The 13930-nt window shown below is 43.2% G+C and overlaps 1 protein-coding gene across 1 annotated transcript in view; it reads right to left on the reverse strand.

Moving 5' to 3' along the window:
* The window catches only part of LOC311040880 (R3H domain-containing protein 1-like), a 63526-nt gene that overhangs the window by 38407 nt on the left and 11189 nt on the right, over nt 1-13930 (reverse strand). Inside the window, exons 2-4 of the mRNA XM_084051258.1 lie at nt 7664-7850; nt 2082-2099; nt 645-734 (exon numbers count right to left, since the gene is read on the reverse strand). Coding sequence (XP_083907384.1) covers nt 645-734; nt 2082-2099; nt 7664-7810 — 255 coding nt within the window. The 5' untranslated portion in view covers nt 7811-7850. The remainder of the gene's footprint in view (nt 1-644; nt 735-2081; nt 2100-7663; nt 7851-13930) is intronic.

The raw sequence follows: 13930 nt of genomic DNA on the forward strand, positions 1-13930 counted from the left end.
GAACCTCATAACGTGTTGCTTTATAATGACCTGCCCAAAATATGGACGGCAGGTAAAAAACATTTTGTATAATTGCCAAAAACGTAAAAAAGGCAAATAATGTGTGATACTGTATGTATATCGGTCAGGCTCTAGATGACTAGAGGTAGGACAGATATGTACTGTACATGGAGACAGATACAATAATTGACTTCAGTTCACACAGAGCCTTACCGTGTGTAAGGAAAAGTAAAACAATAAAAACGAAAGTAATTGTAAGGGAGACAAATTTGGATAGCCTGCCAGATATGCATTACCTATCCGTCTGTCTCCAGGGTCAATAGCTTGTAATCTGATTCAAATGAAGACAGCGGTAGCTAATGACATTATCCTGCAGGTAACCCACATGGTCGTTTGGGCCACTTTCAACCTGCCGTCCCTATTTTGAGCATGTCATTATTGTAAAAATGAGCTGATCTAGTCTGTAGGATGGAATGCAATTAATTAGTAACTCTGCCATTTAAACTGGCATGGCTTGGGACAGGTAGCATGGTTCGATACTTCCCTGTTTCTCACAAGTACACAGACAGCCCCTGTTTGTTTAAAACGCAGCTCTCCCTGAATCATGCGTAACCACCAAGAGTACAGAGTGCTGTATTTTTTACCTGAAGTGCTTCTATTGGCTCAGGGGTAGTAGCAGGCGGAGACTCCTCACATACTGCCAGGCTCCGCATTAACTTCAGTTTGGTGCTGGGCTGGGTATGATAACGCAGGCACGCGCACACCCACACCCACACACACCCACACACACACACACACACACACACACACACACACACCAATTACATGCTCTATAATATCTACTTTAACACACAATATCAAATAAAAGCAAGGCCATGTACAAAATTCATAATGATAATAAACAAAATCCCATCAGCACAATACATTATTGAAAGCGAATCTCCAGTGACATGAAAATGTCATTTTAGGAATAAAATGAAATGGGAATGGATCCGACATATTCACGTAGGTCATTCGCCTGTTGGCTACCAAGTAGATATGTTCAGATGTGTGAACATGGTGGTCAAGAATGTGTGAGAAAGTTGTGGTGGGTAAAACCAAAAATAATAAAAAAAGATCAGATGTTTTCCAAAATAAATAACATTGTAGCTTGCGTTGAACTTGTAGATTTTACAGTATAAATGTATAAAATAAGTGATTGAACTTAAATCTATAGGATTAGGATTTATATTAGTCTGTAGATTTCTATTTCCTACTATGTTAAATGTGAACGTAGAAGACAGGAGCAGCCACATCTAAATCCTTGTGCATGCACTCGGCCAAAAAAACTTGTGATTCCAACGGCAATATGTCAAGAATGTCCACACAGTGGAGGCACGGATAAAAAAAAAAGAGGAACAACAGCCTCAAATTATTTGGAGACCAGACAAAATGTTATCTGTCTTACAAAGATTCAAGCTTTGAAGCAAACACCCGAATGCAAGTATACAGCAACTGTATACCTATAATACAGCTTACGCTTAGGTAGTACACTTTTATAATGACACTTTCAATGTTAACTCATTAACTATAATCATGTTATAATGCTTTATAATTACTCTTACAATGCATTGTAATCACTGTTAAAATGCATTATACTGTCATTATAAGTCAGTGGTCATTTATAGGTAATTATAGAATGCTTTATAATGTGTTATGATTATTGTTATAAAGCATTAAGAGCATTAATGAGTTCTTATAACTATAATTATACAGTGTTATAAGCAGATTATAATACATTATAAGTATATTCATAATGCATCATAGACATGGGGTGCATAGCAAGTGTTACCGTAAGGTTTATCACAGGCGTTTCATTTAGGTGTTTCTGGGTGCCAGCATGGGTTAACTGTACAGGAGCCGTCTTTGCTGGCACTCAGTGACACCTAAATGAAGCACAGCACACCCGCAACTAATGTCATTACCGTCAGCTGTGTTTACCCTTCAAAATGGCATGCTGTGAAAAGGCTGTACTGAAGATCAGTTATTTTCAGAGGGCGACATGCTCATACAATGAAGTGCAAATTAGGTTTTAAGCGTACCTTTGAGAACTTCACAGGCTGTCCAAGGTATTGCGCAGGTAGGGGGGTTAGCAGGGGAGGGGTGAGTAGAAAAAAAAGAAACACAAGAGAAGGGGAAAAAATGGCTGAATGAAACGCGTTGAATTAAACATGACTGGCCTAGATTTCCCACACACTGAACAAGAGCTCAGGCAATTCAGAACAATTTGTTTGCAAACATGCTGAACTACCCTGCCTTCTGCCATTTTAAAAGACACACACACACGCGCACGCACAATAGCGCACGTGCACACACACGCGTTTGTATTACGATGCTTGTGAGGAAATCAACATTTTAGGATGGTGACTGTATGAATGCCATTTTTACATTTTTAAGCCCTTTTACAAAAAATATAAAGCTGAAAATAGCCGACCTACAAGCTCACAACGTGCGTGGTGCTACACGTAATAAAGCAACCATTTTTCGTGTGAGGACCAGGAAAATGGTCCTCACAATGTCTTCTTGTGGGGACATTTGGCCCTCACAAGTATAGTAATACAAACACGCACGCGCACGCGCACACACACACACACACACACACACACACACACACACACACACACACACACACACACACACACACACACACACACACACACACACACACACACACACACACACACACACACACACACACACACACACACACACACACACACACACACACACACACACACACACACACACACACACACACACACGCCTAGCCGATATGGGATTTTTAGAACCAGTACTGAATCTGATATAAACTTGCCAAAAAATAACATATTCAAGATATATGTGCTGCGGCTGGAATTAATAATTCACACCTTTTCCTGCACGCACCGAGTCAATACAAAATGCCCGCATTTACGATTTTTCCCACCACTATGAACCACTGCCCCTGATACAGTACTGTATGGATTGTTCTTAGCATAGATTCACAAACTGTTCTTCGCAACAGACAGCAAAAAAAAAAGAAGATACTTGAGGTGTAAAAAGATTAATTTGAAAGCAGTTCTACCGGCATCACACGGGTCATTTTCCAGGTAGCGGAAATTTCACATAATTGAAACAGGGCCGATACGGAAAGCTCTCCTATCTATCCATCTCTCTCTTCTCCCACACCCACACCCACACACACACACACACACTTTCTCAGCTTCACACGTATTTTAGAAAAACACCAAGCGTTTTAGCTGAAAAGAATTTGGGTCAGTTTTAGAGAGCACTGCATTCATGGTTTGTGCTCAAAACTGTGTCCGGCGGTCATGCGGATCGGACCCCTGGCTCTGAGAGAAAGCATCGCAGGGAAGGCAGAGACCAGCCAGTCCAACAGCGCATGAGACAGCTCCACTGCCCCTGTGCTTCACGCACCACTGACTTACTGTATATGTCTGTGTGTGTATTCAAGTGTGTTCAGAGAGAATGTGTACGCGTTTATGTTATGTGCGCACCCGCACAAGAGAGAGAAAGGCTGTGCATGAATGTGTGTGTGTGTGTGTGTGTGTGTGTGTGTGTGTGTGTGTGTGTGTGTGTGTGTGTGTGTGTGTCTAAATATGTGTGTACATGAGTAAATCTGCGTGCAAACAGACGGAGTGTGTCAGTGGGTAGGCGTCAGGAGGAGGGGCTGGGTGGGGGCTCTGCCAGGAACCATTTCAGTCTGAATACAACACGTCACACACACACACACACACACACACACACACACACACACACACACACACACACACACACACCAGTCCTTCCACCCTGCCCTCTACACACCGAAGGACACCCCACCCTAGCCCTCCTCCACCCCTGGCCTGGAGGGCCAGATAACACCAAATAAAACATTTTAAAATCAACCTTTGTGTGCTCACACATTTCCACTGCTAGCTGTAGCCGCCCAAATCCGTGCTAATACATCACCCTCGCTCTCACACACACACACACACACCTCCCCTTGTCCCCCATGTCAGGTCGTATGGACGTGGAGGGCGGGGGCCAAGTGGCAGGCCAGCTAATTGAGTGTCGAGGGCAGGCGGTGCAGGAGAGAACAATGCCAGGAGGAGATAAGAGAAGAGAGGAGAGGAGAGGAGAGGAGAGGAGAAAGGGCTGAAGTCAGCAGAAGCAGGCAGTCACCAGCCACCTTTGCTGCCGCAGAGGACAGCGCTGCAGGCAGATGGTGGCAAAGTCACCCAGAATCCGGCGGCTCGTCACTCTCCAGCCCTCTCTCTCCCTATACCTTCTTTTGTCTCTCGCTCTCTCCTTTTCTCTCTTTCTCCCTCCCTCTCCCTCCTCTCTCGCTCTCTCTCTCCCTCTTTCTCCTCTCCTGTTCTCTGCATCGCCGTCTCTCCCCCTTTGTCTCTATTTCTCACACACCTCTTTCTCTCCCCCCTGTTACCTGTTTTTTTATCCTCTTTTTTTCCTCTAGCCCTCTCCATCTCTCTGCCCCCTTCCCCCAACCCCACCTTTTTCTCTCTCTATCGCATCATTTTTCCCTCTCTCGTTTGCGATCTCTCCATTTCATCAACGGTCTTCCATCTCTCGTTTTTCTCTCTGCTCTCTATCTCTCCGATTCTCTTCCGGCCTCATCCATCACCTATGTCTCTCTCTCTCGCTCTCTCTCTCTCCCTGACCTCTCGGCCTGCTCTCCCTTTCTCTCAAATTCAATCAAGCTTTATATGGGTTGCACAACAGAATGCGTTTACATACGACATAACATGTTGCATGTATGTACTTATATTATAGTATGTAGTGTTACGTGTCAGCATACATATAAATGATAATCAAACAGAAATTAATTCGACACATGAAAAATCTAATGTAGGAGTTTACAATTCATTCACTCCCCCTCCCTTTTACACACACCCTCTCTCTTTCCATGTCTCCTGTCGGTCCCCGCTGTTCCCTCATGCTGGTGTCTTTCCGGTCCACATGGTGACAGACACAGGAAGTTGCTACATAAGCCAGGATCTGGGCTCCAGATTATCTGCCTGCCTGACTCCATCTCTCTCTCCCTTTCTCTGTCTCTCTCTCTTCTCCTCCTCTCTCTCCCTCTGCTGCTCCTAACCCCCCTCCCCCCCCCCCACCCCCCACCTTTCTCCCTCTCCTCTCTCCATGCGTCTGTCCCAACAGCCTGGCTTGGCCACGATCCTATTCATAAGCTGGTCCAACGGTGGCAATCTTTTTCCTTCCCATATGGCGATATATTTGTATTTAAATACAAGGAAAAAAATTGTCAAAAGAATGTATTTGAATATATGACTTGGAAATACAGTATATCTATATACAGTATATAAATGATAAACGCACATGCACACACACACACACACGCACACACACATACATTAGGTACCGTATATATACAAAATACATTGACATTGTATTTTCTACAGTGTGCCTATTGATGTATAGCCTGCGGTTACTCGTGTATACATCGGCCACTATGTGGGCACTGGGCACGGTACAGTATTATGTGACATGTCTGCAACACTGACGTGTCAAGCAGTTAACCAATTTGGCGGTCTATTTAACCCATAAGACCAGGAAAGCATCTGTGTCATTTTTTGATTTCTTTGGCTATTCAAAAAATAGCAGATACAAGCTCATAGCGTGGCACCGAGTGCCGCGCTTGTAGATCTACATTTTTTTAATGGTGAAAATGTATGCAAATCTTTGAATTTATATACTGTATATTTTTAAAGTGAACATTTTTAACTCAAATCTTTGCTTCTGGGGATTCTACAAATGTCTTCTAAATCTAAGTGTTGCTACTGTATATTAGTGGTTCTCAAACCTTTTTATGTCAAGGACCCCCAAAATGTATTTTGGCCGCTGACCCCCATCTCAAAATATTTTGTCCCAAGGACCCCCCAGAAGCAAAGATTGGAGTTACAAATGTTCGCTTTAAATATATATATATTCAAATATTATTATTATATATTTTTAATAAATAGCAGATCTACAAGCTCATAGTGCCACGCTACGAGCTTGTAGATCTGCTATTTTTGAATAGCCAAAGTATAAAATAAGGGTTATAGCTAAAATCTAAAATGACACAGATGCATTCCTGGCTTGAATGGCTTAAGCTCATTCAATGTTTTTTTTTTTCTGCCAGTGTGACTGATGGTTGGATGCACTTGTTTGCTCCCAGCACCATTATAGTGGGCTCTGCTTTCCTGAAGGGTTCCGTTTTCCCCTGGGGGGCATGTTTTATATGTACGCACGTATATCTCCCTGCTCTTAAATCGTTGTCTTCTAATGTGCTGATTAGGCCTGTCACAATCATTACATAATCACCTAATCACAAATATTTGAGATAATCTCAATTATTTTGCATAATCATCATAATCTTTTTCATGTTGAAAAATGTTCATACATTTTCAAATATTTCCAAAGAAATTGCAGCTCTACAAGGTCACAATGCATTGTAGATCGGCTCTTACCGCTATTTTTTAACAATTTAACAATAAAATGATTAAATATCTCAGTCGTTTCTTTGTATATTGAAGTTATTTGTCATATCTGCCCTGTGAAATGTTGGTTTACAAATACGCTTGTATTTATATGTTCAGTGGCGAAAACACAATTAAATCATTAATCGCAATTATTTGTGTGACAATTAATCGTCAAATAAAAGTATTAAATACAATATTCACACATATTTAAATTTGATAAAATGTTTTACATTTTTTCTTGAGTGATCCGACTGAAATATATGATCAAATGTGAAAGATAGATTTGTCTTTCTGTCGAGGAATTTGCCTCATATTTCCCTCTCTGGGCATATATTGGGCAATTTGGGCAGGTGAGAATATTTAAAATGTTTCCCCCAAAATGTAAAAGAAATTGTGAAAATAGAGCTGTGAGCTTGTGGACTGGCTATTATTTGCATTATAAACTTATTTTTAAGTTTAATATGGTTTATGTGGGTAGTTGCTTCTGCTACTACCCAAGATACACTATCTTGCTGGGTGAAAAGTTTTCTGTACCTGCTGGTTTTCAAACGGGGCTCCGACCTGTGTCATCCTTCCTCCCTCCCTAAACACTCCTCCTCTAATCTCTCTCTCTAAAAAAAAAGATAATGCCATAAAAAGATTCCATTTCCTTTCCTCACTTAACAATCTTAATCAGATGGCAGCCAGGTCAAGGAAATGTTTGAGGAAAATTCTCTGACTGACTGCCTATTTCTCTCTCTCTCGCTCTTTAAAACATATTTCTCACTCAATATATTCTTCATTAGGCTCTTTGCACTCGATTAGTCAAACCGGACTGACTACAATATTCAATCACGCTCCACATACACTTTCTAGTACAAGGCTTGCCTATTTGATAAATCCAGCCATTCTTAGAATATATTATTCCGGAGTGGCTATATCCAATCCATCTAAAAGAAGGGAAAAAAGCAATTAAGAAGCAATGCCCTCTCTTATTATCATGTGAACTGTGCCTTCGGTACAGATTTGGAATGGAGCAAATTGAACCCCCTCCTCCTGCCCCAAAAAAAGAGAAAAAAGAAAGAAAAACAGGTCCAAATGCTTAAATTAAAGCCTGAAGCTGAAAAAGGCTGAGGTGTAAGGTTTTTAGAGAGCTTATTTACCTGTGTGTCTATCTTGTCGTCACCGCTGTGCTCCTCTCTCGACTGCGGGCTCTGCTCAAGTGTCTCACGCTCTCTGGGCGTTGATGCCACATTGGCGGCCTCGCAAACCCTCATCGCTTCTGCGGGGGCCGCGTCAGTCATCCTCATCGGAAAATCTCACTGGGAGACGCTGGTGAACACTGGGAACCTGTTGGTAAAGACAAAGAGGGAAATCACGCTTGAGGGTTGATTTTTGTCTGAGGAGAGAAATTAAAAAGGCACACTCTTGGGGTACGTGATAAAACGATTAATAAAAACGAACTCGTGGCACCAGAGTGCTGCAGAATTGAGAATTGCAAGTGAGCCATGTTATAATAATAATAATTCCTATCTCTTACTGCAGTGCTGCTCAACTCCATTCCTGGGGACCCAAACTATTGCTAGTTTTCCAGCCTACACAGCAAAATCTTTAATACTCCAGATTTTACTGTGCACCAAGACATTAATTGCATTTATAACCAAGTGTCCCTGATTGGATGCAAGCTGTACATATTTTTTCCCCCCCAATCCTCATAATGTATGTTACAATTTTAAATCGTACTACATGCAAGTCATCAATGGCTAGCTTTGCTGTCTGCAGGCCTGTGTTCAACAACTGCACCAACGCCTTGAGTGAACCTGATGCGAGGCAGCAATAATGTGCTCCTGATTTCTGGGCTCAGCAGCCCAATTATTCACTCAGCTAGCAGAGTGAATAGAAAATAGAAATGGAAATAAATAATTAGGACATAAAACACCATCACACAAACAATCATCTGGTGTTAAAAACAAGGCAAGTGGACGCTGATGTCGATCCGAAAGGCTGACCTCTGCTATCCCCATAAAAACCTGTGTAAACTAGTAATACTGTGTAAACGGCGAGACCTCGCTGTGCCGAAGACCCGGCGCGAGGCCCGGCCTGCTCCTGTACCCTAATTATGCGGTTAGCAGGTCCCGTGTGGTGAGAAACATGTGCGCAGGCAGAAAGGAATGGGAGGGGAGACATCTGGTATCTGAAAGGTATGATTAATGGGTTAATTAGAGCGGGGCTCATCAGATTCACTTCACACACTTCAAAAGTGGATATGCAGCACTGACAGGGCCCTGCACGTGTCCCTGTGTGTGTGTGTGTGTGTGTGTGTGTGTGTGTGTGTGTGTGTGTGTGTGTGTGTGTGTGTGTGTGTGTGTGTGTGTGTGTGTCTGTGTCTGTGTAATAATGTGTCAATTGTTCTTCCCATTGCTCAGCCTTTGTGTGTGTTGTGCGCGTTCCAATTTCCGAGCCCTAAGTATGGCTTAAGCCTATTCGTCCAACAGTGATTGGAAGAGTTAGCCTATCTGACGCTACGTCTGTGTAGCAACCAACTGGCTGGAACCTTGATTGTTTATCTCGGTCCCACCGGAGCTGAGACAGCAGAGCAGAGCTGATACGCTCCGAATACGACCGATCCCTTCATGTCAGACTAATTGACTTCTGAGGTCCGCTTGCTCTCCCGAGCCACCAGATGTACTCGCACAGCCGCGCTTTCCCTTTTCAAGGCCGTGGCCGCGGTTAGCGCTGGTTCAGGCAGGCTGGCCGCAGGAGAGAGTCAATGAATTTTCAATGACTTGTCAGTGTCTCAACGAAAAAGTGACAGTGACCGATTTTGCATTCGGAGGGGAAAACAACTTAATACTCCCGAGTCCAATCCTTTGAATATTTACTGTCTGCTACTGACGTTTTGATGTGCGCGCGCGCGCGCGTGCGTGTGTGTCTGTCTGTCTCTGGAGTGAAGCCATTTAACATATGGAATGCTGCAAGTATATTTTGAAGCGCTGGGCTTTGCGAAGTGTTTGCTCCCTCACTGAATCATTTATGCTGCTGCACACAACGTTTTATCAAGAGACCGCAGGGTCTAGCCGGTGTCTTCAGTATACCTTTAGGCCTTGATGTGTCAGTTTCATCCTTCTCTTATTGAAAAAAATATTATCAACCTGTCCGTCTGTAAAACCCCAGTGCTACCGAATGCAACAGAAATGAGTGAAGTCATTTTGTCTTATCTTATATGCATGGTGCTTGGGGAGAGAAAAATAAATAAAAATAAGGTGATGCACATTCAATGTGATGCAAATTCCAGATTTATTCGACCAAGCATTCGCAATTTTCCTCAGTTTTCTGTATGAGTAGCCAGGTTGATCGCATATGTGTTCTGTTCCATATTGTGCAGCCCTAACTGCAAGTCTTTAGCCTTTTTCTTTAAAATACATATATTTTTTATATTTTTCCCCTTTTTTCTCCCAATTTAGTTGTCATGCCAATTCCCAATTTTCCACACACTCATTTGTGCCACTGATACTCCCCACAATTTGGTCCTGCGATACACACAAAGTTGCCTGCAGAGGAAAATGTTATCTGACCCAGTTCCTCTCCCTGCTGAACAGGCGCCCTGACCAACCTGTAGGAGTCGCTAGTGTAGAGACAGCGATCGCCCTCCCCGCCCAGCTTCCTACCCTCGAACGCGGCCACTTGTGTTTGTTGGAGCCAAGCCGGATGCGCGGCAGAGGATTCATACCCTTCGTCTCCGCGGTGGACGGCAGGAACGTTACCCACACCCCTAAGTCTTTTGACATTTAAACTTTTAACCCATTAAGACCTGGAACGCAACGTGTTATTTTACACTTTGGCTATTCAAAAATAGCAGATATGCAAGCTCATAGCACGGCACAGAGTGCCGCACTATGAGCTTATAGATGTGCTATTTTTGAAAGATCAAGAAAATGTGTGCAAATCTTTGAATATATCTTTTTTAAAGTGAACATTTGTAACTCAAATCTTTGCTTCTGGGGGGTCCCTGGATTTGAGATGGGGATCCGCGGCCGAATACATTGGAGAACCACTGACAAAGTTGGAGAACCACTGACATAGCAACATGAGTTTTTTCAAAAAACTGTTTTAAAAAAATGATTTAGAGGACATTTTGTAGAATCGGAACCTCAGGCCTTAACGGGTTAAACAAGCAAAGAAATGTCGCATTTCTGCCCGTATGAACGGAATCGACGCGGAACCTCTCACTTGAGTCTTGAAGACATTAAACACATACTAGGTGCTGTTGTAGTGGTGTTGGTGAGGGAGATATCTGACTGAAGCGTGGGCCTGTCGCTGGCCTCCCGGTCCTCATATCCCACCTTCCTGTTCAGCTGATCAGAATGCGCGCCCGGGCCTCCAGCGAGCCTGTGGCTCTTGCTGACCTGTCAACCCCAGGGGGCAGAGGGTTAAGAAGTGTGTGTGTAGGGTAGGGGTTTGTGTGTGTGTGTGTGTGTGTGTGTGTGTGTGTGTGTGTGTGTGTGTGTGTGTGTGTTGGCGTGAGAGGTCAGAGGGCATAAGGCGAAGCTGAGACAGAGGCCATATGGGACTTTGCAGGAGTTAAGGTGTCAGCGAATGTGAAAGGGTGCAGTGTTTGTTTGTTAAAGTGTGTGTGTGTGTGTGTGTGTGTGTGTGTGTGTGTGTGTGTGTGTGTGTGTGTGTGTGTGTGTGTGTGTGTGTGTCTGTGTGTGTGTGTGTGTGTGTGTGTGTGTGTGTGTGTGTGTGTGTGTGTGTGAGCGCATGTCACTGACGTGTAGAGCAAGAGGGTAAAAGTGGACGGTCTGTCGTGTATCGTATCGTCTCACATGGCTGGAGATGATGGCACCGATATAATAAAAGTGTGTGTATGGGCATGTGTCGATTGAGACAGCGTGTGTGTACACGGTACACTCGTTTTTGTATGCATGCAAGTGTGTGTATTGATTTAGGGTTGCGAGAATGAAGGCCTGTGTGTGTGTGTGTGTGTGTGTGTGTGTGTGTGTGTGTGTGTGTGTGTGTGTGTGTGTGTGTGTGTGTGTTCGGGGGCCCATGCGTGCCAATGTGCCATAAATAATGGATGAGCACAGGGATGGGAGTGTGGTGGAGGCGGGAGGAGACGGCACCGTACCCCTGCCAACCTCGTAAAAAACAGGCATTAGGAATTCAGAGAGCAGCGAGGGGTGATAACGTTGCTCTATTGAAAATCCTCAGACGTTTGGTGGCATAGAAATCCAGCCAGCAAGCCTATGGTCTCCTTCTACTCTCAGTCTCCACTCTTTTGTCCGGCTGATGGCGTACAGCCCTCCTGATTTCACGAGAACATTTATTTACTAATCCAACTTAAAAGAACGTTTAACTTTAAGTAAAAGTACACGCGTAAACTGAACATTATTTTTTGTTGCTTAGCCCTATCAAACTATTTTAAAAAATAGCATCACGATGTGTCGCATCGTGATGCGTTGTGAGCTTGTAGATAAGCTATTTTTCAAACTTTTTAGAAGGTTAAAACTATACTACACACCGATGTTTTCCAAATGTTAAAAAATGGCCGATATATTGGCCACACTGATATATATCAGTGGAGCTTTAATCTCAACATTAAAGTACCCTTTCAAGGACAGCTCCAGGAGGGAAAAAAAACGAAAAACAAAAATAAAATTAATTCGCTTTTTTCGCATGGAACGTGAACTCTAGTCACCGGTGATGACTTTAAAATAAGTTTCAATTAGTTTAAATGCCTCTAGATTTTAGACAGGGCCAAAATCGTCCCCCTCAATCCCATAGATTTCATACATGGAAAATGGGCAATACAGGTTGCACCTGACAGAGCTCAGAGGAACCTACAGTATATCAAGTCAATGACAGGGTTGGAAAAAATAAATAAACCAAAAATGAAGATAGGCATTTTCCGGGCTGGATATTGCAATAATGATGTAAATATCCCTATTGCATCAGATGTGAACCTAGCTTACTGTTGCTTTTCCTGGCATATGGAGAAAATAAAATAAATAGGGTAAAAACAAATAAGACACTAATGCATAGCAGTTACTCATTTTAAATATAATTATAAGTTTGTTTTTTTATCTCAATTTGTAAGCCTGGGATTCTGGACACTGCAGGATTAGTTATTCTATCGACATGTGCAAAAAAAATGCAGCCTCTGGCAATTTTAAAACAGCAATAGTCAATAAGGACTGTTCTTTTTTTCTTCTTCTTCTAAGAATTATGCTTCCCCGGGTGATAGTATAACTTTGTTTAAACCTTTATTTGCTGAGCACGCACGCATGCCCCCCCCCACCCCCACACAAAATCATAAATGATAGATAACCACTGACATTACCCATGCTTCTTATTGTGTGCCATCTCTGTCATTTCATCTAATCTCCTTCTCAGTGTGTGACACCCAGTGGTGCCAGGCCTGTCTCCATCTCCCACAGGGTTGAGGATGAAGCCACGTGTCAGCCAGAAAGGTCAGGTGGATACCCTGCTTGCTCTATAAATCAGCCTTTTTATAAACCTCAACCTGCTGCCAGGACCGCACTCAGGTTGACAGATGATGTGGCGGTGTGTGTACTAATGGAGTTGTATCCAAATCTCCAAAATGGCAGTCCTTCGACAGAGCGAAGGAAGATTATTCACCAACTGTCAATCTCTCTGTTGCTTCCCCGTTTCAACTGTGTTAAGGCTGATTTTGGCGAGTTAAGACATTAAAACCTGGATGTATCGTATGCTGTCGAAATGTCTCATTTACGACATTTTGAGAAAATGTGACTATATGGAGAAATGGGATGATACTGAAGTCCGGTCCAATAGTAGCATGATGAGACTACTATTGATTAAGCGACATGGTTGTGGTGGCATCAGCATAAATAACATATGAAGTTATCCTGCCCAAACTGTAGAATTTAATCCCTGCTAAAATGGCATCCCCGTTTCCCCTGAGGGAATCGATCAGGTTAGTATAATACTAGATGACCTGCCAGTGTCATTCATTAACATGATTTGTCTAGGTAGCCAACAAGAGGAAAAACTGAAATGCAAACTGAGCAAGTAGAAGAAAAGAAACATGCCGTATTATGGCCATCCCTCAATAGTGATTCAGTGCCAGTCCTGCAGCTAACCCCCCCCCCCCCCCCCCCCCCCACTCACACACACACACACACACACACACACACACAGCAGAAGTCATACCAAGTCACTATAACGTTATGACACTGCTCCGATTATCGGAGCTCTACACCTGTGTGTGTGTGTGTGTGTGTGTGTGTGTGTGTGTGTGTGTGTGTGTGTGTCTCTACTGCAACACACACTTTTACAACAAACACACACACGCAGGCAGCACGTACACACTACACTGGGATCACAAAAGCTACTTAATTTGTGCAGGGGAGCATATGATATCAAACAGACACCGCCACTTCCAGCGGGAC

The sequence above is a fragment of the Gymnoscopelus microlampas genome (genome assembly GCF_963454915.1).
Source record: "Gymnoscopelus microlampas genome assembly, chromosome: 24".
NCBI lineage: Eukaryota > Metazoa > Chordata > Actinopteri > Myctophiformes > Myctophidae > Gymnoscopelus > Gymnoscopelus microlampas.